Consider the following 21683-nt stretch of genomic DNA (forward strand, 5'->3'; position numbering starts at 1 on the left):
ACGGTTGAGCTGGCGTTGTGTCAAACCCAAGTGAGCCTCGGATAATGGCACGGATAAAACCTGACATGTAATAAAAGGCACAGTGAAGAATGAGCTGCTTGATCACTCATTTCATTAAACTCATATTAAAACATGTCACTTGGTTTTGAGAATACCACAAGGATACGATTTCATACCATCCACCTCATGCATTGCCAGCAAATCAAAAGGTGCATTCAATTGCTGTGTTGTCAACAGCCCTGAATGACAATAACTGCAGGCCCTGTACGGTAAAATGAAAAGAAATGTTTTCCTTCATGTTAATAGTCTAAAGGGATGCAGTAATCACCATCCACACTAGGGGGAAGCAGCAGGAAGAGTCATCAAAATGTTTTTTTTCTGGAACTTCCTGGCACCATCATCAGAAATACTGAAGCATGATTTTGTGCACGAGTGTTCAAGTTTCTGTTTATGAATCAAGTTCCAATTTAATCAAGGCTGAAAGGAAAATGAAGTGAGCTTTTCACAGCAGCTAAAGTGTTTGAAAAATCCGCAGGAGTTTGGCATCAATCTTTCCTCACCAGCTGCAACAGAAGGACTCGGGCTCAATGCTGATTCTGTGGCGCCGTTTCTCTTTGGGCTCATTGGACAAACGTCCAAAGGTGGCCTTTTTCTGGGCCGGTCAAATGGTTTAAGCGTGTAGGGTGAAGATGAACATGAAACTGAAATGAAATGTGCTGAATACATTTTGTTTCGTGTCTCTTGTTTTCAGCAGAAAAATCTCCCTCCGCATTTAAACACGTACAAAAATATTGTCCAACAAACATTAATTCGTGTTCAGAGTGTTTTTTTTCCGCCTCATATAAACTTCAAGTTTGATTTTGAATATTTAAAATCATCGACACTTCCTCGCTGACTGGAAAGATATGTAAATATTTGCTACTGACCAGTTGTTGGCCTCACACTGCCTCATCAGGATGCTTTGAGGCTATTGAACTGACTTCCAAACTACTTCCAATGTCACAAATCCTGCTTACAGGCACACACCTTAAATTCAAATTTCAAATTTCAGATGAGCACAAAGAAACGTTCCACTCTCAGCACATGAATTTGAAACCAACATGCAGCAGTCATAGACAGAGAGGCTTAAACATCAGGGAGCAACACTGCCAGAGGAAAGCTTTGAATGACAGAATGCATCAGCATTTATGACCTAAATATTTCATTACTTCAGGCTGTCATGAGCAGTCAGCTCTTAACATTGGCTGTCATTGATACTTAAAGCTATTTAGGAGATAAATGTTATAATTTGGCGCTGATCCGGCTTAACTGTCTTAACTGTTGTTTTTCATCTCTACTCTACAATATTTTGGAGACAAATATCAGAACTGATGTGGCTGAGCAGCCTCTACACTTATGTTATGAGCGTAGCGTTGCAGATGTGCTGTGTGTGCGCGCACGCGCGCACGGAGCGTGAGTGAGCGAGCGAGCGGGTGAGAGAAGAGGACGAGAGCAGGAGTTAATAACAATAAATGTACAGTGGAACTATTCCAGTTGATGAGAATAAAGCCACATCGCACTGCCAACCCGGAGCCCTTGTGTTTTGTGCTCTTCGCTGCTGTAAGAAGTGAAGAGGGTTAACCCCGAAGTAAGTGAGACTACACTTCGGCCCCAGGAGACAGCTTCTCCCCTGTGCTGCTCGACTACGGTCCGGCAGCCGGACAGGAACCCGGTTAACACTTATTTAGCAGGTGAGCGCACTGATGCGACGCACAAATTGTTGGACGATGACGTTTGCGATCTCTTTCTCACAGGCGTGCAGAATATCCTTCCTGTTTTACTTGATTCTTTTGCTTTGCATTCCGACAGCTCTCATAATGTTTTTTTTTTATTTTTTTATTTAAGCACGTGAACAAATGCTTTTCCAGGCCTCTTAACACGTTCTCCCCCTCTTTGGTTTACAAAGTAAACACTGATTTGTCATTATTCAACTTTCTTTGACCACCTAACACAGTAGCTGATGAGATGAATATCTTATTGAACCGAGATAGTTAATTGTTGGCGCACCGTGTTTACGCGCACGGCGTTATTTTGCGACTCGTTCAGCGCGCTTGTAGGCGTGTGTTCGGTATTTCTATCTGTCAGTCTGCGCTGAAACTTTCCTGTCCTCCATTCCGTCTCTGTGTGTGTGTTTTCTGGTTGCTATGGGTGGAGCAAACAAAGCTGAATGTCTTCGGCCCTCCTCTCACAGTATTTTCATCCATGCTTACGTCTGGGGCCTCAGTTCCGCATTCCTGAGCCTCAGCCGACATCAGTACTTAAACGGGCTGATGCAACGACCTCTGTTCAGTCCAACAGCCTACCTGACTCCCGACGCTCACACCGCCTCATTGTTGTGACTGCGGCTTTTGGACGCACAGCAGGTAAGCCTGTGTTTGAACCTTCGAGCTGATATGCAGCCGCTTATTTGAACCCCGCTAGGCTGTTTTTCTGCTCGTTGTTGGTACAGAGCTTCGGCTATTTTGCATTTTTTTTCCGCACTTTTCTACCACGTTGTAGGGATAGAACCCGCTGAATTTAATTTGTACATGACTTCCTGTGCGAACGCTGCTGTCTTATCGCCATCAATAGCGTGAAGACGTATTCGTGCACATTTGCCGCAAAAAACTCTCGAGGTCAGTTTTTAAAGTTTTTTTTTTTTTTCCTTTTTGCCGCAGCAGCCACTTCGCTGCTGCCACAACCGTTAAAGACGTTGTTGTTACAACTGTTGTAGCAACTGTCGCTGTACAGCTCGTTATTTACACCCCCGCTGGCCGGTGTCAGGAGATATTTTCATCTCGGGAATTCTTCCTTTCAGCGTTGCTAAACCGAAGTGTCCGTTAGCCTGTTGAAGACAGTTATGTAACGCCACACACACACACACACACACACCACACTCTGTGGGTTTCAAAGAAGTTAACCGCTAGCTTAGCGAGCCTGCTGCATCAGGCAGGCTACCCGGGTTCAGGACAGGTTATGAGGGCACGAGCCCCAAGGCACGAGCTCCCGGGCACAGACTTGTAAAACGGCCCCCACGTTGTCCAACACAGACTCAAGGCACCCGCAAAGACAAGGGTGTGTTTTGTTGTCTCTTAGTGGCTGTCGTGCCTCTCTGTGGTCATTTTGAGTCTAATTGCATCTATTTGTGCTCATTTATTTGCCTCTTTTTTGCCATGTTGTGTCTGTTCATTTTTGAGGCTCTCTCTGGTTCTTTTCAACCTCTATGTATTGCCTTTGTTGTGCCTTTCAGTATCTCTGCCATTATTTTGCATCTCTTTACTTTAGTTTCATTACCGGACAAGTGATGTCAGCCATCACTTCAAACACAGGCTCTGGACCAAGGGCCTACAGATAGATCCCTTTGGCCCTCGGACTCTTCACCAGTTAGCTCTGTTCTGTAATCCCTCCAAAATTGAACAAGTCTCATATACATTTGTTGTGCCATTTGACCGGACTGTTGCAACATTAAAACTGTCCGGTGCCAGACCCCCCCCCCCCCCCCAGATTTATTTTTCAGTCCGCTGGTCATTCCAGCTCTAATAACAAAGCTAATACTTGCACTGCAAAAGCAAATAAGTGACAAATATCCTCTTCATCTTTCTGCAGCGTCCAAGCAAAGTTCATCATTGACAGAAGACGACTGACTGGTTTTCTCTGAGTAAGTATTATGTTTTCAAAACTTTTTCTGAAGTAGTGAAACCGTTATTTTCTCGAGTATCACCCCCTACAAAAAGAAGAAAAAAAAGCCCTTTTGGTGTAGCTAATTCACCTTGAAACATAAGTGAAGTGTGAAGTGTCTTCGGCAGCATGTGCGCACAGCTGAGGATGTGATCTCAGATTGCCTGATATTTGTAATCTCTGCTCTGGGCCATCATAGCACACATGCTCTGCGTGTTTATGTCTAGTTTTCTGGATACTGGATGAGGGATGATTTATACTTTACTGTGTAACAGAACATCTATCTTGGCCAGCTTATCTGCCCTCAGTGGCCTGCAGGTTAAAGGTCAGTCATGGAATTGAAAATATGATTGGCAGGGATGGATTTTGTATGGTGTGTGGCGATGCAGGTGGGGGGTCTTGTCAGAGGGTCATAGGTTCAGAGTTTTCCTACACAGTGCATGCATGCCCTTCAGCTGGTGCAGTGCATGTACAAATATATGCCATGCAGGGGAAACTATTTGTGTGTTCTTTATAGATGTTTCCTTTGTGTCTGTATCCGTGTTTGCGTGGGTCTAAGTGACTGAGAGGGTGTTTCAGAGGTTTTAAATGCCCAGCGCCTGCCTGGACACATCCGTAAGATGGTTTCCGCATAAATGGAAAGCTGCAGTGGATTAATGGGACAGGGCTGGCGAGCCGACAAGCAACACAGGGCCGACAGGGCTCAGAGGCTGGACGTGGGCGCACAGGGTTTATTTTAAGTAGAAATGCCTTCCAGTGCGTCTCTGGAGAGCTGGAATTGCCAGGCAGCACCCCAGCACGCTGAATTCACAGCAGACGCATTGCAGGCGAGAGAGCCAACTATGCAACAGCTCATTGGTACTAATACTAATGCTGAGGGAGCAGATATTCACTGCTGCGGGTATCACATTATCAGAATCACATTGTAGTCTCCATAAGCCTTTCCACATGGTTTTAAAAAAAACAAAACAAAGCTCCCAAGGTGTAACTGTGAGAGGAGGCATTAAATCCTGTGCTTTTAGAGAAATAGTATAGGTTTATAGATTTCTTGAATTTCTTTTTTGGAACTGAAACCAGTTTTTTGTGTTTAGACAAAAAAAAAAAAGAAAAAAAAAAGAGCCCTTGTCACAAAATGTTTTAGCTTGAAGTTTCTGAGAGCAACTAAAGAATCACACAGCCGGCTGCCACTGGAGCTTGTTTAATCACTCCAGCGCCTGCACTGTGCAAGTGTCTGCTTGACATGGGGCAGATGAGGAAATATCAGAGGACAAAGTATGAAGCAGCTTTAAAGTGACAACCGCATGTTACGTAATGCTGGTGATTGCTTCAGCAGGCGGCATTAAATCTAATTTTCTGTACGTGCTTGGACAATAGTTTTCTGTCAGGGATTGCACACGACTTGCCTTTGATTGGTCACCGAAGCAAACTGTATACATTGTAAGAGACGCATTTAATATTTTGATGTATTTAATCCGCGTCTGAGCTGTGCAAAAGCTCTCGGCCATGCAATCTGATCTTGATTTACAACCTGGAGAAAAATAGTAGCATTCTAATAATTCAACAGGACCACCCAGATGCAGAATATAGATGTGTGACTGTTTGAATGGAAAAAAAAAAAAAAACCCGAGCAGGAACCCAGCCAATGATCACACAGTAATGTTTGAATGCTTTGTGCATATCTGCAGGTGCTTAGCGCTTGGATTTGACTTGAGAAAATCATTCACAGGCTGAAGTTTACAGTAACATGAAGTAGCTCAAGTTTCCTCTGTCTGCCTCGGGCTTAATGCGCTGCGCCAGCTTGTGTACTGCTGAGACATGGAAGTAAGACTGAGCTAGAAGTGTCATCGGTGTCGACAGAAGTTTGAGTTGAATGTTAATGACTGTTGAATTGCTTTGGGAAGTTATTTTGAAAGAGTTTTGCAAAGTTCCTTCTGTCTGTGGCAAGAACTTGCAAAAACGAAAGAACGAAAGCTGAAATGAAATGTCTGTTTTGATAATCACTTCCACTCCCACTCACAGTCACCCCTGGATTCTAATGGTCAGAGATGACACCAGTAGATCAGGGCAGCAGACTGCAATAATGCGCCGTCTCCTCTCTTCGTGCCTGTTTCTCATCTTGACGGTCCAATGAAAATAGAATGAGGAGTTGGAGGAGTGTTAATACTGTATATTTGGACTGTCCTGTCCTCGAGGAGAGTTGGTGCCAAATTCCCTGGTTTCCCCAGAGGATTGCGAAAGGCTGTAACTAAGTCCACAGCCTGACTTGAGTGCAGACTGTAATGATGATCACCGAGACCTTGGCTGTGGATTGAGAGAGTGTACCTTGGCCGCAGCCTCCTTGATCATTGCTCATTTTCAGCATGTGTGCAGAGATTTGGAGCTGCAAATGCTGTTTGCAAGATGTTTTGCAGATATGCTGGTGTGTGGCCGCAGTGATGCCTTATTAATCCAAGATCAGACTTTAATAAAGTATGTTGTGAGAAGTGGTGAAACAGCATCTTGGCGAGCACGGAGCAGCCTGGCAGCTCAAAAATTGCACAGTTTCTGACTAATCTAAATTGGCCACTGCTGGTGAGTTTTGTATGCACCCTTTTAAAAAGCAGCTATGTAAAGGTAATAAGTAGCCTTGGAACCCCCCCCGTCTCCTTGAAATTCTCTATAAGGAATGGGGGATAAAGGGGCCTCCAGTCGTGCTGCTGGCTATTCCTCAGCTGAATTCCTCAGCTCTGCTAATTGCTCTCAGGAAATGGACACATTTACTCCAGTTGAAAACAGATAAAGTGTGTGAGAAATGAACCAGTGAACTGCATCGTATATATATACCTTATGTATGGTTCTGTCTAATCTTCAGAAGCATAGTCTGGTGTATTCTCTTAACACTGCTCAGATCAGATGGTTATTTTTTGGGGGGTGTTTCTGATGCCAGAACATGCATATTTGAACGGTGCATTATTTCCATAACTAATACACGACATTTCCGCTCCCCATCCTTGGCCTCAGCTCACCTCCTCTCAATTAACACTAAGTGCTAGCGGTGCCCACACTGCTGCTGAACTCTGTATGTGTCTTTGTTGAAGTCAAGTGTGGGTCCAAAACTTGTGGTACTGGCTTCTCTGCTTGACTGCAAAAGCACAGAAACGCCGTTGCATCACTGAATGCTGACCACCAAACTTTGGCTGCTGCTGCTGAGAAGTAAGGGAAAGGGAAAAAAAAAACAAAAACAAAGACGAAATACGCCTCGTTTGAAAAATGTTAAATTCACTTTGACTCATGCTTCTGAGCATAATTGCGCCCTGCAAGACTTTCATTAGCGAACCTTTCCCTGGTTGTACAGATGAGGGTTTTTAAGGGTTTCGTGTCTCGAGGGTTGAATGGGTGTTCGAGTTTGTGAGGGGGATTTTTCAGACTTTCAGCTCAGCTTCAAAGTCGTGTTTAACTCAGAAGTGAGACAGACCAAGAGTTTTAGTCTGTGCTGCAGTTTACAACAACACCAAGTTGTCCAGAATGGACTTTTCTGTCTCAGAACTGATGGGCATCTTGCTTCTGCATCATTTGTTTTGGCTCCTGGTAAACCTACCTGTGGATATTTTTGATTAGTTTGATCTGATTTGAAGTCGCCAGATCAGATTTTTTTTTTCTTTTTGCGTGTGTGTTTGTGTGTGTGTGTGTTTACATACTAAAAGTCTGTAGGTTTTGGTGTATGTCGCAAGTGTTGGCCTCACCTGCATGTTTCAACAAGTCATACCAAGGAATGGGGGGCTTTCCTTGCAGAGCATGGTTCAGTTACAGTGTTTTGCATGTAAAATAAGAATTGTCCAGGAGTGACATTTTATTTTAAGTCAGCATGTATGCACCTTTTGTGTCTTTTTGCTCTGCGCTTGTCCACGTTGGAGCCCGATACAAATCTGTAAACAGGCCCAGGGTGTCTGGCCAGCTTTGCTATCCCAACTCTGCTTTGGCTCAGTCAGTCCAAATGGGTACTTCTGTTCCCGGTGGCTGTTCTCTTTGCTGAGGAGTTAGTTTGGATCACCCCCTTTGACTTCCATCACAGTTATTGATTGACAAAGGGTGAGTGGGCAGCATCTGCAAACCTGCTCCGGTTGCTTATCATTTAGCTCAGCTCATCAGCAAGCAAAGGAAACATATTTATGAAAGAAAAGTTAAAAACTAAATGGTGAATGCATCAAAACTGATTGAATTATCCCAGAGTTGCATCTAGATAAGGGAGAGACACGCACCTCGAGTCTTGAATCACATATGGAAATGTTCTTCTCACGTTGGCCCGATTTCTGTCCGATTCAGTAGAACATATGGATGTGCAGTAAATGTTAATATGTTGGATCAGCTGCGATGTGATTTCCTTGCTCTCAGACAGCCTCTGTGCAGCAGAGAAAGTCTGAGCACCTTCCACTACATCCCTCCGAGGAGTCTCAGAGAGAAGGAATTTTGTCTGAGAGAGATTTTTTTTTTTTTAAAAACCAGGGCTGTCGTGTTCCTTTCCTCTCCAGCAAAAACAACGGCTTGCTGCCAAGCGCCGTGTAAATGGGAGTATACATTGGGGTGGGAGAGAGGAGGGAGGGGCGGTCAGGATTTCTGTAATAAAATGCATCATGAGACACTAGGTCCACACACCAGCTTCTCCTTTGAGTGAGTAACCTGTGGCTGGTGGTGAAACAGTCAGGAAAGAGTATGGGGAAGAGTTTCCGACTGTGAGTGTACTGCATCTTCCTTTTTATGTCTTTTGATGGCTGAAGTTGTAAACAAACGGATGAGAGCAACTTTTCAAGGGTGTCCATCTGTCGCTCCGAAGCAGCACCGATGGCAAAAATCTGCGATCATGTCATCAAGATGGAAGAAATAATGTATCTCAGGGAGTCGGCGCTGAAGCAACGCTTCTGTGCCTCCGTGTTGATGAAGTTATTTTGTCTCCGTTTTACACTACAGTCAAATCGAGTCCAACTGTAAAAACACTTAGAAACCAGCCCATAAGCAGGGTGGAGTGCATTAGAATAGAGTTACATAACCACTGCTTTTTCTATTAGCTCTTTTATAGCCTTTGTAATAGACCGAATCCTTCAGCCCTACCAAAAAAAAGTCGTGAAGAAAGGGGAAAAAAAATTCCAACTTCCAATACAGTCGGCCTGTCAGCTAGTCACCCACCAGCAGAGTCAGCTGTTTTTTCGCAGCACCTCACAATGCACGTCTTTGTTGCTTCTATATGAGAGGGGCTTTGTTCGGTTTGTGCCAAACCTGTAGAGGTTCAGCTGCAGCTGAAAGCTCAGGAGGCAAATGTGAATAAAGCTATTAATGTCAAAGTTCCATTGATATCGTGTGTGCTGTCTGAAAGTCTCGGTGGCCTCGGGTTTGCTCGGTAATCCTATCTGTTGCCAGCGTAATAAAGTTTATTGGAGCACCGGTTGTTTCAGGTGTGCGCTTGTTTTCCGAAGGATGAATTTGATCCATCGATTCTGCTTTGTGTAACATTTCAACAGTAGAAAATGTGGCGATTTGACCTCTTCACCCACTGGCCAGTTCCATTTTATTTTGCAGGATTTATTTTGTCGACATGAAATCTGCACAAACTATTTCTGTCGAGCTTTTCAATCGCGTTCCTCCGTCTGCGTCTCCACAGAGATTGTCTGGTTGGGCAGGGTAGAGTGGGTTCATGTTACTCTGTTCTCATCTGTAACATTTGTTTTTTATTTGTCCATCAGAAGTTTTCCAACTCCCGGCCTCAGTAATTAGAGACGTCTTAATTCTCCAGCCTCTTCCTTTTATTCCTGCTCAACCTTTCCTTTTTCTCCTCTCAGTCCCTCATTCCTCCCTGATTACATTAAAAACTGCTGTGGTCAAAGCCTCCAAACTACCCTAAATTGCTGGAAGAGGGTGGTGACTGAACGCATGAGTGTTATCCGCCCTTTGATTTTCCTCGAATCCCCCCCCTCCTCACGAAAAACCCCCCAAATCCAAACGAACGCTGAAGTCCAAAACCGCTGAAATGATCAGAAGCGAGTGTGGAAGATGGGGCTCTGTTTGCGTGATCGTAGCAGAGGCTTTCCTTTGCATGCGTGGAGCTGATGACAGTGTTGGGTTTGTTTTTTCATCAGCTGCCGACTAAGAAGATAACACAGCTGTCAAAGCTGTCAGGTTTTGCTTTCTTTCTCGGAAACAACGACCCGACAGAAAGACAGAAAGAAGGGAATTATCAAAAAGAAGAAAAAGAAACACGTCAAAGTATGTGATAGGATAGGGTTGCTTCTTACTTTATTATAGATACAGAGGCACTTTTGTGTGGGATTTAGAATGTTGGCTTATGGATAAGTTACTGTATTTATGAGTCTGGTGAAGAAAATGTTTCATTTGCACCAGATTAGCAAATGATATCCTTGAATAGTAGCCGTGGCTGCGCAGGCCGAGTTAAATCATCTTTTTGTAAAAGAGTTTAAACGCCAAAACATCACGAAGAGGATCATTTTGCTACTAGATGGCTGCGATGATGTTTAAAAGTGTTTAGTTCCTCTTTAACACCAGAAAGCGCAAAACTGTAGGGGGAAAAAAATAGACATGAATCTCTCTCATAAAAAAAAAAGTGACATGCTTATCAGCAGAGACATCAGTTTGACTAAACGTTCATTTGATGGAAAACTGAATAGTTTATATTTAGTTATGTATTGTATGATGTTTTTCTGCTGGTTATTGGTTTTACTTTTGGCTAAAAGGGAAATGAGACATTTTTAAAAGGAGGTGTGTACTCTGTGGCTTTCCACTGTATCGCCAAAAAAGCTGCATTGCATTTTCATCATCAGCAGTTTGGTTTTGGGCCCGATCTTCTCATCCTAATAGTTCCCTCTCTTCCTCTTTTCTCTCTTCCTTCCTCTCTCCCCCCACAGCGGCGGTGGTGGCCGGGTCGGACATGATGCCGGGACAGATACCCGACCCTTCGCTGGCGGCGGGCTCCCTGCCCAGCCTTGGCCCGCTGGCGGGCATCTCGGCCACCACGCTCACCGATCAGCTGAAGCTGGCAGACTTCCACCAGCTGGGCTCCATGCTGTCCCCGCTGCATTTCCTGGGGAGGTTGGGAAAGAGGCCGCTGGCCATTAAGACGGAGGTGAGAAGGAAAAGAAAAGAGGAAACAGCGCAGGGTGTGGGGAAAATAAACACCAAGTCAGGACTGGTTTAGGCTTTAGTGTATTTTAGTCACTGCAGGTGTTATTTACCTCCAAAAGTATTAGGCTAAGTGTACATATAGGAAAATGAAGCGGCCGGATCAGTCGAGTTATATATTTATTTTATATAACACGCAGTTAGTGTCTGCTTTTATGCTAAAAAATATTTTTATTTGCAGAGGGATGAAGATGAAGAAAGGAGGAAACGAAGACGAGAGAAAAACAAGGTAGCAGCAGCTCGATGCCGAAACAAAAAGAAGGAACGCACCGACTTCCTTCAAAGGGTGAGTTCATGACTCAGCACTGCACACTGACGAGCAGCCGTAGAATGCTTTAAGCAGCCAAGATTAATCTGACTTTAGTCAACTTGAACGGTGCCTAAGCCATTCAGGCCAGCTAAGCCAATGCAACCATGATTGTTTCATCTGCACAACTTTTTCAAGGCTGAGAGCTGAAGCAGTCCAGACTGTTTCTTTGTCCATTAGCATCTAATAATTCAACCTCTTTGCCCAGGAATCGGAGCGTCTGGAAATGGTGAACTCTGAGCTGAAGGCCCAGATTGAGGAACTCCGCATGGAGAGGCAGCAGCTGATGGTGATGCTCAATCTCCACAGGCCCACCTGCATCGTGAGAACCGACAGCATCAAAACACCAGAGAGCGAGGCCAACCCCCTGCTGGAGCAGCTGTCTGCCGAAACCAAGTGAAAACTGGGAGAGCAGGGACTCAAAGGCCCTGATGCCCGAACTAGCACCACCGCAGCTGCCATTTAAATCGAAACACAACTGGCAATACAATTCTGAACAAGCACTTGAGCTCCAAGCTGGAGACTTTTGCCCAAAGATCTGAGGTTGTGGGGCTTCCTCAGTACTGCTACATGAGCTGGCTTTGGCCAGTGGAAGACTGAAAGCACCCAGTTTCATCTCCACGATGAGTGTTGTCGTTGACACCTGCTGTGCCTAGTTGTGACTTCAACCATCTCTACAATAAAGGGACCAATGGAAGCGGTAGAGAGCGACTGGAAACAGCGCTGAGGAAACACACTAATAGCAACATGGTGCTCTGTTACAAAAGCCCCGAGTAGATTGTGTGGCATTGTTTCAACGCAGAGACTCACAAAGGCTTCGTGTTCTGCAGTATTCCTTTGTATGCTAACTGAAATATACAGGTGTAGAGTTTTTAGGTTACAATACTCAATACAAATACACCAGATGGACTACAGTTTTTTTTTTTTTTTAAATGTTGATTTCTATACTCTGCCTCGACGATGGCAGTTACCGGTTGATCCGATTTGTGGTGACGCTGGCGTCATGAAAAGCACATATTCACAAAATGTTTACACCCTGTTTTCCTTTTTTTTTTTTTTGGAGTTGTTGTCTGTTCATTATTGTACTTGTTTTATACTGCTTTGTATACATAAACATATGAAATGCTTGTTAATCACTTGATGTGATTGGTCTTTTCAGTCTTTCCTGTCCGTGTTGCGCTGTCAAACAGCTGTGAAAACAAGCAGGAATCTCTTCAGCTGAGCAGTATTTCAGTGTCTGTTCTGCACCTGTATCTATGTATGAACTCTCTTACCTTGTATAGATTAAATTTTATTTTCTAACTACAAGAAGGAACACATCGTTTTTTGTTTTTTTCCCACCTACTCAGATGTGTAACTTCGCCTGTTTCCTCCAGCTACAAGCGGCCAAGTTCTCATATTTCGAGTGACAGGAGTGGTGCAATCGTGTTTTCTTCTGCTGGGCCCTGTTGCCAGAATCAGGGATTTACTTTCATTTGCACAACTCTTAAAAAAAAAAAAAAGATCACTCATGCGTTTCATTTCCTTCTCTCATGATGACTGCAGCTCGCTTTTTTTTCAAGGCTCAGCAGGAGAAACGGCTGAGTCTGAGCTCACTGCTAATGTCTGGCCGCCTCTAAACAGCAGCATCTTTCTCTCATATTTCACAGAATTAGAACTTGTTTTTCTTCATCCTACATGGTCGTGCTACTGGTCAAAAAGCCTCTTACGAATAAATGAACGATCATTTATTACATCGACACTAAGGTTCTTATTGTATTGTGAGTGGCTGCTGCACCCCCGGCTCTCTAGGGGAAAAGGGGGAGCAACATAAAGGAACCACGAGGAAGAAGTCGTCCAAAGAAACAACGATAATCTGTCCGCATTAACAGTGTAACAGTGGCACAAAAAGAGCAGAAATCCCCGTCTCTTGTCTTAAAGATGGGAAAAATATTCAATCAACACTCGACTGATTAGCATGTGATGGCTTTAAGATGTGAAATAAGTAAATGTTTGAGCTTAACAGGAACAGGAATTGACCCAGAACAGCTGGACAAAAGAACTCCCAGAGTCTCCACATTTCCTCATCTTCTGTACGTAAAATCACAAACAGATTCACAGAACTCTCAGTATGGATCGAACGAGGCTGAAAACCAACACTGAATAGCTGATCGTCAGGCCCTCTAGCAGGGGTGCATTAATAAAACATACCTGCTTCTGCAGTGGAAATCCCTGCGGGGCCTCAGGAACCTCTGAAGAACCACTGTCAGTGAACACCGTTTGGAGCTGCATTCACAAATGCAAGTTAAAACTCTTACCATACAAAGAAAGAAAGAAAGAAAAAAGATCCAGAGATGTAGCTGCCTTCTTTGGGCTAAAGCTCACATAAAGGTCAAATTAAGATATTTTGAGGTTTGCTACATAAAGACTATATAACTCTGCCCAGCCTCCTCTGGGCATCTTGTAATTCCTGCTTATGCATTCTGTGTTATGGGGCCCTGTCCGGCCATGCATGCATGTTTGTGCATGTGGGTCCCCCGCTGTGCGGTACAAAGGGGGCAAACTCTCAGGTGTTCCTCCACTAAATAAACCACATTCCTCAGATGAAAAAGCCTCTCACAAATTAAACAAAGGACTCGGTAGACGAGGCCCCAAACGTTTGAGCAGCAGAAACTCTCAGCAAAAGTGGGAGAGGGAAAACTTAAGCAATCGGTCTCCTTGGAGTGTTGTCAAAAACAAACACAATGGGGAATATGCCCCTGTCTCACGCCACTATAAACAACAATGATGTGTTGTTTTTTTGCTCTATTTTCCAATCGAGTAAATCTTTTAATCGTCACATTTGTTTTTATTCATATCTTACAAAGTGACCTCTGTAAACAGTTGTGGAAATAAGGAGGATAAGGGCAAAGAACCCGAGCACAGGCGAGGTTAAGACAGTAAAATGAACAAAACCAAATGAACACAATATATAAACAGTTTTTATTTTTATTTTTGGCTTACAGTATGGAGTGTATCTGACACGGAGACCGGTGGTCATCAGCTCCACCTCGTGGACACTTTTGGGAACTACCATATCAGTAAATACAGGAAGGACATTTGTGTATTTACTGAGATAATTTATTTACCGAGATAAGGTAGTAGATAATTGGTTAAACAATTAGTATCATTAAGATTTTAAAAAAAAAATAGATTTTTTTTCTTCTTACTTTCAGAATTGGAACTGCCCGAAAACCGTTGGCTTATCTTTGGTAAAAGCATTAGAAAGTGACAAAAGCTGCTCAGGTAGGTTACAGTTTCCTCTTCTCTGAACAATAAACTGACTTTTTTCATTGTTTTTTTTTTTTTGTTGGTTTGTTTTGAAAAAAGAGAAATGACTGTCTGTCCTAAAAACAGAAAAGCAAGATAGTTTATATTGCGGTTCATTTCCTCAGACGTTGGTCTAACCGTCGTCGTTTTGAGTGGCAGAATTAGCATGTTAGCTAATTCATGTTCATAGAGCATGTTTGCTCCATCTTATACATTATTCACCTTAATTTTTAGACGTAACAAACGAGACTTCAGCAAAGTCATACAAACAACAGTGAACTAAAACTAAATTGAGCAAACGGCCCTGGTTCTTGTGCAAACGTAGTTTTCCTGATCTGGCTCGCAGTGCTACAAGAAACCGCCCATATCTTACCCGCGATGGAGGAATGTCAGGAAGGCTCTCAGTCCAATGGAAAACAGCAGCCTGTCCCGTCCACAGGAAGCCAGGACCAGAGAGAGGTCCAGGAGAAATCCAGTGGAGATGAGTGGGACACGGACCTGGAGGATGACGGTATGTAAACAGGTCAAAGATAGTAAATACATTTCAATTTCAATTAGCATCTCTGCTTATTTTGTATCCTCTTTTGGTAATTTTGCATCTAATTTTTGTAAATTTGGTTGGTCTTTTTCTTTCTTTCTTTCTTTTTTTCTTGTTTTGTAATCGTTAAGCTCATTGTGTGTTGCATTTTAGTTGGTATGCATCTTTTTGTAGTCACACTAGTCTCTTTGTGAGCCTACATCTCCTGTATCTCATCTTCTCACATCTTCCATGTGCCCCTGTGGTTGATTTGGTCTGTTTGTTAGTGGGCTTACTCGAAAAGTTATGGATCGATTTGCACGCCCATTTTTTTTTTATCACCAGAAGTGGAGCATGACTCATCTTAGAAGCGATTAACTTTTGATATCAGTCCAGATCTGAATCTGGATCCAGAAATTGCTTCAAGCAGCCAGTTTTGGACTCATTTAGTTAATTTTTTTTCTTTTTCTGGGATGAATGCTGCAGTTACTTGAGTACCTGTTTCTTCCTCCTTGCCGTGCGCCTCCACCTCCTCCTGGTGTTTTCCTTTCAGATGTGACCACTCAGAGACAGAGTTCATTCCGAACAGAACGGTACCTGCTGGCCTGTCGACAGACAGGAGCCATCCCTGTTTCCTCTTTCGTCCGTCATGTGGATGAACCCGTTCTAAACCTGAACCACTATTGTGTGGGACCTCTGGGGGCCAAAGCTCTGGCCATAGCTCTGCAAGTAATCCTTTCATTCAGATATTCACTCCACTCCCCAAAGTTGTTTCATACCAGTAAATGAATTCTTAGTGCATTCTAGCTTTAAGAGGCTAAATGTGAGCTCAGATTCTGACCATATGAGGAGTCTGTAATACATTTACATCTATAATGCAGATTTAGAGAGAAATTAGTGAAGGCTTCATTATAAGCATCCCCTTATGATTCATTTAACGAGTCATGCATTTATCTTTTCATGTTCTAGAGTGACAATGCTGTCACCCACCTTGAGCTGGAGGACAACAACATTCAGGTAGAAGGAACGCGCTACCTGAGGAACATGCTTCAAGAAAACATCGCTATTCAGAGTCTTGTAACTATTCCTAAGCTGTTATATTAAACACTTTACGATCCTCACAAAAGTAACGCTCGCTTGCTTTTGAAGAGAGATGCCATCTTCTTGAGATGATTGAGATATTTTTGGATCTGAACAATTTTAATGCAGAACCTTTCCCACAACCGGCTGGGTCTTAAAGGAGCGAGTGTCGTCAACCGCATGCTGTTGGACAATTATAATGTCAAATCCATCAAACTTTCAGGTGTGCAGTCAAGTTCCAACCTTGAGATTTTTTTAACGTGCACGTCTGCTCATTTCTGTTATACAGTAGGAATAAAGATCACAAACCGGTTTAGATCCATTTCCTCTTGTTCTCTTAGGAAACGACTTTGACGATTCTGCTGCTAAGTGCTTTTTAGAATCTTTGCAGGTGAGTTAAAAGCGCTGAATTTAGAATCTCTGTGAATCTGTCCCACCCAGGTGTCCTCCAAAGTTAAACTGAACATTTTCCCCCTGATCTGACAGAGCGATTATGTGATCAAAGAGCTGGATCTGAGTCACAACAGATTCTGTGAAGCGGGAGGAGAACACCTCGGTCACATATTAGGTACAATGACCGAGTGAACTCATCAGTCAAGTCAAAATTAGTTACATTTTTTTTGTATGACATCCCTGTCTGTGGGCCACACATCCTGGAAGCCAGAACATTTTTTGGCATTTAGCATGTGAGGTAGCACCATCCTTGGCTGTCTGTTACACAGTTCCTCTGAAGGGAGCAGTGTCCAGGGTGTAATGAAGACCAGGGTGCATGATGGGAGTATTGTTCGCCAATAACCAATAACGCAGCAAACCTAATGTTTTGGGTTAAATATTTTGAATTCCTTTCCTCTTTCCAAAAGGCAGTAATATGGGTATTGAAGTCCTAAATCTGAGCTGGAATCATCTTCGTATGCGCGGTGCTGTGGCTCTGAGTACCGGTCTTCGGGTAACTAACGCAACACATTCAACCACAAGCCATCATCAGTGGAGGCCGCTTCCTCTCAGCTTTTTTTTTTTTGTCCATGCCTCAGGTTAACTCGACGCTAAAGGAGCTCCGGCTGTCGCACAACGGTTTTGGCCGCATCGAGGTGGAGTCGCTGAGCCACGCTCTGAAACAAAATAACACACTGGTGCTGCTGGACCTCAGTAGTAACAGCATAGACAATGAGGCTGTGGCATTGCTCTGCCAGGGCCTGACCTTCAACAACACGCTCAAGGTTCTCAAGGTGAGAAAAAAAAAAAAGGTTTGACTCCTGAACCTATGTTTCATTTTAAAACTTTGCTGACTCATAGAAGCTTCTGATTTGAAGTGTAACATGCGGGTGTGTGTGTTTGTGTCCCAATTGCTCAGCTGTCTCATAACCCCATGACAAATATTGGAGCGCTGACGCTGCTCAAAACAATTAAAAACACCACCAACTCAGCAGTGGACGAGATCGACATTTCTGTAAGTCTTCATCGATGTAAACATGAACCTTTTCTGGATGGGAATATCTGACAATTGCATCCACTTGCAGTAGTGCCTCTGTGCTTTGAAAGCGCCTGTGTATGTGCGTGTGTGAGCGCAGAGTGTGTTTGTGTGCGAGACCTTCCTGGAGCTGCTGGAAGAAGCCCGTCAAAGGTGTCCAGCACTGGATGTTCAGTACTCTGTCTTGAGCTCCGTCACCAGGAACTTATCCGCCCTCGGCATCTTTAAGGTCAGTAAAGTGAAGGGAGAGACGTGTGGAGAAAACATTAGATGTCAGCACTCCAACATAAGCTGTGGTCAGTGTCTTAAAAGATTAATAATGAACACAAACTTTTACCACCATTTCATTTTGTGCCGTGGAAGATTTAGCTTTTTGTTGTTTGTTTTTAAAATAGTAAAAAAAGAACTGAAATCTTTCCAAAAGAGAAACATGCTGCCGATTCTCTTATAGAAATTCCTTGAGGAGAAAAACGAGAGCGGTGTGGATTTCTTCCAAGCTCTGGATAAAGAACAAACCATGCAAGTCTCCACCTCTGCATTCAGGAAGGCGATGAAGGTAAATAACCTCTCATTCCACCACAGGTAAATAGGAGAAATGCATCAATGAAAGGGACTTAACTGTGTCTGTGTTTTCACTCCCACATAAAGGATGCTAACGTACCTCTCGATAAACGACAACTTGAGTGGCTGATCAAAAAGCTTGACAAGAACTGCTCAGCCACCATAAGCTACAGGTTAGTCTGTGAACTTTATGGTAATACTGTAAACAGCCGAGATGGACCAGCAGATTTATGTCAGTGTCAGAGTTTAGATTGGCTTCCATCGGTTTTGAAAAAAGTCGTTTACAACCAATAACATACATTCAATGACAAATTCAATGATTACAAATGTATATTTATTGTAATGCAGAAGTCAGAGGTCAAAAGTCAGAGGTCAAAAAACAAGTGCTTTGTTGGGAAACTCACACATTGCCATCAAACACACATTTCTGACGCAGAATGCTGCCCTTCCTTACAGGAAACAATTAAAAATGTGAAACCAAATTGCTGTTTCATGCGAACTTGAACTCGAGGCCCCTTTAGAAGCTTTTCCCACAGTCATGTCTTGTTTAACCGGTGCTTTATAACTGATAAAACCTTAAGATTCTACTTGTAGGAAGTCAGAATTCACAACTCAAGACGTATCAACGCTAAACAGCTGAAACTGAATTTTAAATAAATACTTTCTAAATATTTTTAGAAAATTGTGTTGAGGGTTGCATGTTGAGTCCACTGCAGTTCAAGGTGTCTCTCTTTGTTGCAGTCAGTTTTGCTGAGCTGTCAAAGATGCAGGAACACACGGCGCTGCTACCACAAGGATATGTGACGTCCGTTCATGAATAAAAGGCCGTAGAAGCTGCACTCAATTTTGTCTTTAATGTGTCTTTAATGTGGCGTTACAAACGCACAAACCCAAAGGTACTGCACACCACTAATGGGTGTCTCCAAATAGCAGCTTCCTGTGCCGTTCCCTCTCTCAAAGCAGATGTGTTCCATCCAGCGTGCACAATTGAACCTCCGAGCAGCTGCATCAACCTGAGCGATGTCACCTGCGTCCGTGGCTGTACCGCAGGGTCCTCTGGCTCATTCTCTCCATCCAAAACAATCTTCAGGTATGACAACAGAACAAGAGGGGGAAGAAAAAGAGAGCTGGCATCCATATCAAAGGGCCGAGGGGAGAAGAAGAATAGGGCCAGATGCAAGCGAGTTGTTTTACAGCGCTAGTTAGCTTTGAATGAAACGGTCTGTAAAGGAAATGGCACACTCATGAATATGCATAAATGGCATTACTTATGCAGGCCCTGCAGAGCAGGTTTATGAAGGGTGTGCTGATGAATTGTCTCAAGGTGTGATATCCAGCAGATCAATTGTTTTTTGTCAGGTGGCTCCAGCGGTAACCACAGATGGGACAATGACATGAAGCACGGTCTCATCTGTGTCTGTTCTTTGTGTCACGTGTAAACAGCTAAATGTGGCCCCATTGTTAGTCCCCCGAGGCCGGAGGACAGTTAAAAACTAACAAACCAGCTGAGTATATGCATTGATGTGTATTTGGTTTAACTGTCAGCACTGTGCGGTCAACAGGTATGTTTACATGCACAGTAATATTCCAGCCTTACTCTGACTACGGCTTGTGTCATGTAAACAGCGTTTTCTGATCACATGGATACGATGAAGCCTTTGGATTAGTGCAAACATGGCAGTGGAAAAGGGGGATGCAAAATGTAGTTTGAGTCATCAAACAGCGTATGCTCTGTAACGTTAGAAATTTGAGGTAATGGAATTGAAAATCCTTTATGTAACCAATGTAAACACCATAATCGGAATATTGTCTAATAGAGAAAAAGGTCACTAGTAAGAATTTGGTTGTGCATAGAATCATAGTTAAGGTTAAAGGTGCTGTATAGTGAAATGGGAGATGGATGCATACACAACCGCCTGGATTATTGACTACCTGACAAAAAAGCTTCGGTTGTGTGTCTGAGAAGGTGGTCAGAAGCACAGGAGCACCTCGGGGGTTTCTCTTCACTCTTTACACCTCAGAGTCCCGTCATCTCCAGAAATACTCAGATGATTCTGAAGTTGTTGGGTGTGTCAGTGATGGACAGGGGCTCCAGCGTTATATCACTCTTTTTCTTCTTTTCTGTCAGCTTCTTTCTGACCTGGTCTTTTCCTGAATGCATTATTTAGGTGCTGGAGAACAGCAGCATCCTCAACACAACGATTCCACACTGAATCCACTCGTTTTTTAATCTGAATAGATTCTTCAGAGGTTTTTCAAAACCTGGCTGTATTCCTACGTCTTGTCGGATACGATAGAGATCAGAAGACAATATGCGGTCCGTTTCCTCTTCCACCAGTCTTCTTAGTAAATGACCCAGCTCAACGGCAGGCGTTCACAGAACTGTCACTGTTACCTTTTCTAAAAGTTGCCAAGAAGGCTCCGGCCTTTTGCAAACACGTGAAACGTTTTGTTCAGGCATTATACTTGCACTAACATAACTAATACGATGGTCACATGAAACAGTAAAACCTGATTGAGCCCTTCAGACTGTAGAAAATCTCCTTTATTTCCAGATGATCTGTCAAAATAAGATACTGCATGAATTTAAATGAAAGCCACGTTTGTTGTGTTTTTAAAGGTTTATTTCCAGGTAGCAGATAATGTTATAATTACCCTATATGATCTAATATAATGGTGGACAAATTAGGATATTATTATTACACAGAACAGAATGCACCATGGGAAAAAAGCAGGAGACTTGGTCAGTGGGTCATAAATGCTGTACTGGCTTAGGAAAGCTGCTGTAACTACGTAAGATTGAATAAATAAAAAATATAAAAAAATGCTGTAAGACTAGAAATAAAGCCAACATGCAGTTTCTGGACTTTTGTCACGCTGCTGCCACCTTATTGAATCCACTGGGAACAAGAGCAGCAAATAAACAGACGCAGTGTTAAAACAAGCTCGTTTCTGATCGCGTCCATTTGCAGCTGCACGATATCAAGTTTTAATTTGTGACCCAACACACCCTGGGGCAAATAAATCCCATTAAAAAGACTTTTAAACATTTTTTTTTATCCTCAACAGGATGGGTTCATGCGTTCAGATGCTCCATCAGACTTTAAGGACTGTTGGAAGAATTTATTCATGAATTCATCAGCAAACTGCATCAAAACTTGAATCAGACTGTTGCGGCTGCACTCAAAGCTGCAGTTCTCAGCACATCTGTGCACAGTTTAACCGGCACTTTGCGGGTACATCGTTCCTGGTGTCTTGAAGGACGTGCCGCAGTTCTAATTATCTTACAGTGTCTTCTGTCTTAAATCTCAAAATGAGCCCTGGGGGGGGGGGGGGGGGGGTCAACGCATGCTGTTGCTGCTGAGGTTTTTTTTGCCCAGTACTGTGTGGAAAACCTGAATATAGGCTGCGCTCAGCTGTTTATGTCGAAACTCTTCTTAAACACACGTTCAGATGGACTGAAATCCAATTCTTTATATAACGGTATTGATATAATTAGCTTATCTAAAAGAGCAGGCAAAACAGAATAATTTAGGTAAATTATCTCTCTGATGTGGCTTAATGAAAACAAACAGCTAGCTGCCAATTTCTAATGGGCCATC

At 43.2% G+C, this 21683-nt stretch overlaps 2 protein-coding genes across 3 annotated transcripts; both read left to right on the top strand.

Annotated features, from left to right (window-relative positions):
- The first annotated feature begins 2191 nt into the window (after positions 1-2191).
- LOC140266962 (jun dimerization protein 2-like) lies at positions 2192-12306 on the top strand. Of its 2 annotated transcripts, XM_072362110.1 has the most exons (5): positions 2326-2402; positions 3625-3676; positions 10587-10804; positions 11042-11146; positions 11376-12306. In XM_072362110.1, the coding sequence occupies exons 3-5, from the start codon at positions 10610-10612 to the stop codon at positions 11565-11567; spliced, it is 492 nt and encodes a 163-aa protein (XP_072218211.1). In that variant the 5' UTR covers positions 2326-2402; positions 3625-3676; positions 10587-10609; the 3' UTR covers positions 11568-12306. The 2 variants fall into 2 exon arrangements, with proteins under 2 accessions (XP_072218210.1, XP_072218211.1); XM_072362109.1 differs by lacking the exon at positions 3625-3676 and having other exon boundaries at positions 2192-2402.
- Positions 12307-14833: 2527 nt separating this feature from the next.
- LOC140267553 (uncharacterized) lies at positions 14834-20294 on the top strand. Its single transcript, XM_072362872.1, has 15 exons — positions 14834-14966; positions 15526-15701; positions 15942-16049; positions 16182-16275; positions 16394-16443; positions 16539-16620; positions 16913-16998; positions 17084-17278; positions 17404-17499; positions 17621-17749; positions 17972-18076; positions 18169-18262; positions 19060-19171; positions 20048-20156; positions 20250-20294. The coding sequence occupies exons 1-15, from the start codon at positions 14834-14836 to the stop codon at positions 20292-20294; spliced, it is 1614 nt and encodes a 537-aa protein (XP_072218973.1).
- The last annotated feature ends 1389 nt before the right edge of the window (positions 20295-21683 follow it).

This window comes from Leuresthes tenuis, unplaced genomic scaffold (genome assembly GCF_036924035.1).
Source record: "Leuresthes tenuis unplaced genomic scaffold, fLeuTen1.0.hap1 SCAF_13, whole genome shotgun sequence".
In the NCBI taxonomy this organism is placed as follows: domain Eukaryota; kingdom Metazoa; phylum Chordata; class Actinopteri; order Atheriniformes; family Atherinopsidae; genus Leuresthes; species Leuresthes tenuis.

Bases quoted from the DNA above. Each gene is read 5' to 3' on its own strand.
- LOC140266962 (XM_072362109.1), top strand. From the start codon at position 2,207: ATGTCTTCGGCCCTCCTCTCACAGTATTTTCATCCATGCTTACGTCTG. The intron at 10,805-11,041 runs GTGAGAAGGAAA...TTTTATTTGCAG, and splicing joins CGCTGGCCATTAAGACGGAG to AGGGATGAAGATGAAGAAAG. The intron at 11,147-11,375 runs GTGAGTTCATGA...CTCTTTGCCCAG, and splicing joins GCACCGACTTCCTTCAAAGG to GAATCGGAGCGTCTGGAAAT.
- LOC140267553 (XM_072362872.1), top strand. From the start codon at position 14,834: ATGGAGGAATGTCAGGAAGGCTCTCAGTCCAATGGAAAACAGCAGCCT. The intron at 15,702-15,941 runs GTAATCCTTTCA...TTCATGTTCTAG, and splicing joins CTCTGGCCATAGCTCTGCAA to AGTGACAATGCTGTCACCCA. The intron at 16,444-16,538 runs GTGAGTTAAAAG...CTGATCTGACAG, and splicing joins GCTTTTTAGAATCTTTGCAG to AGCGATTATGTGATCAAAGA.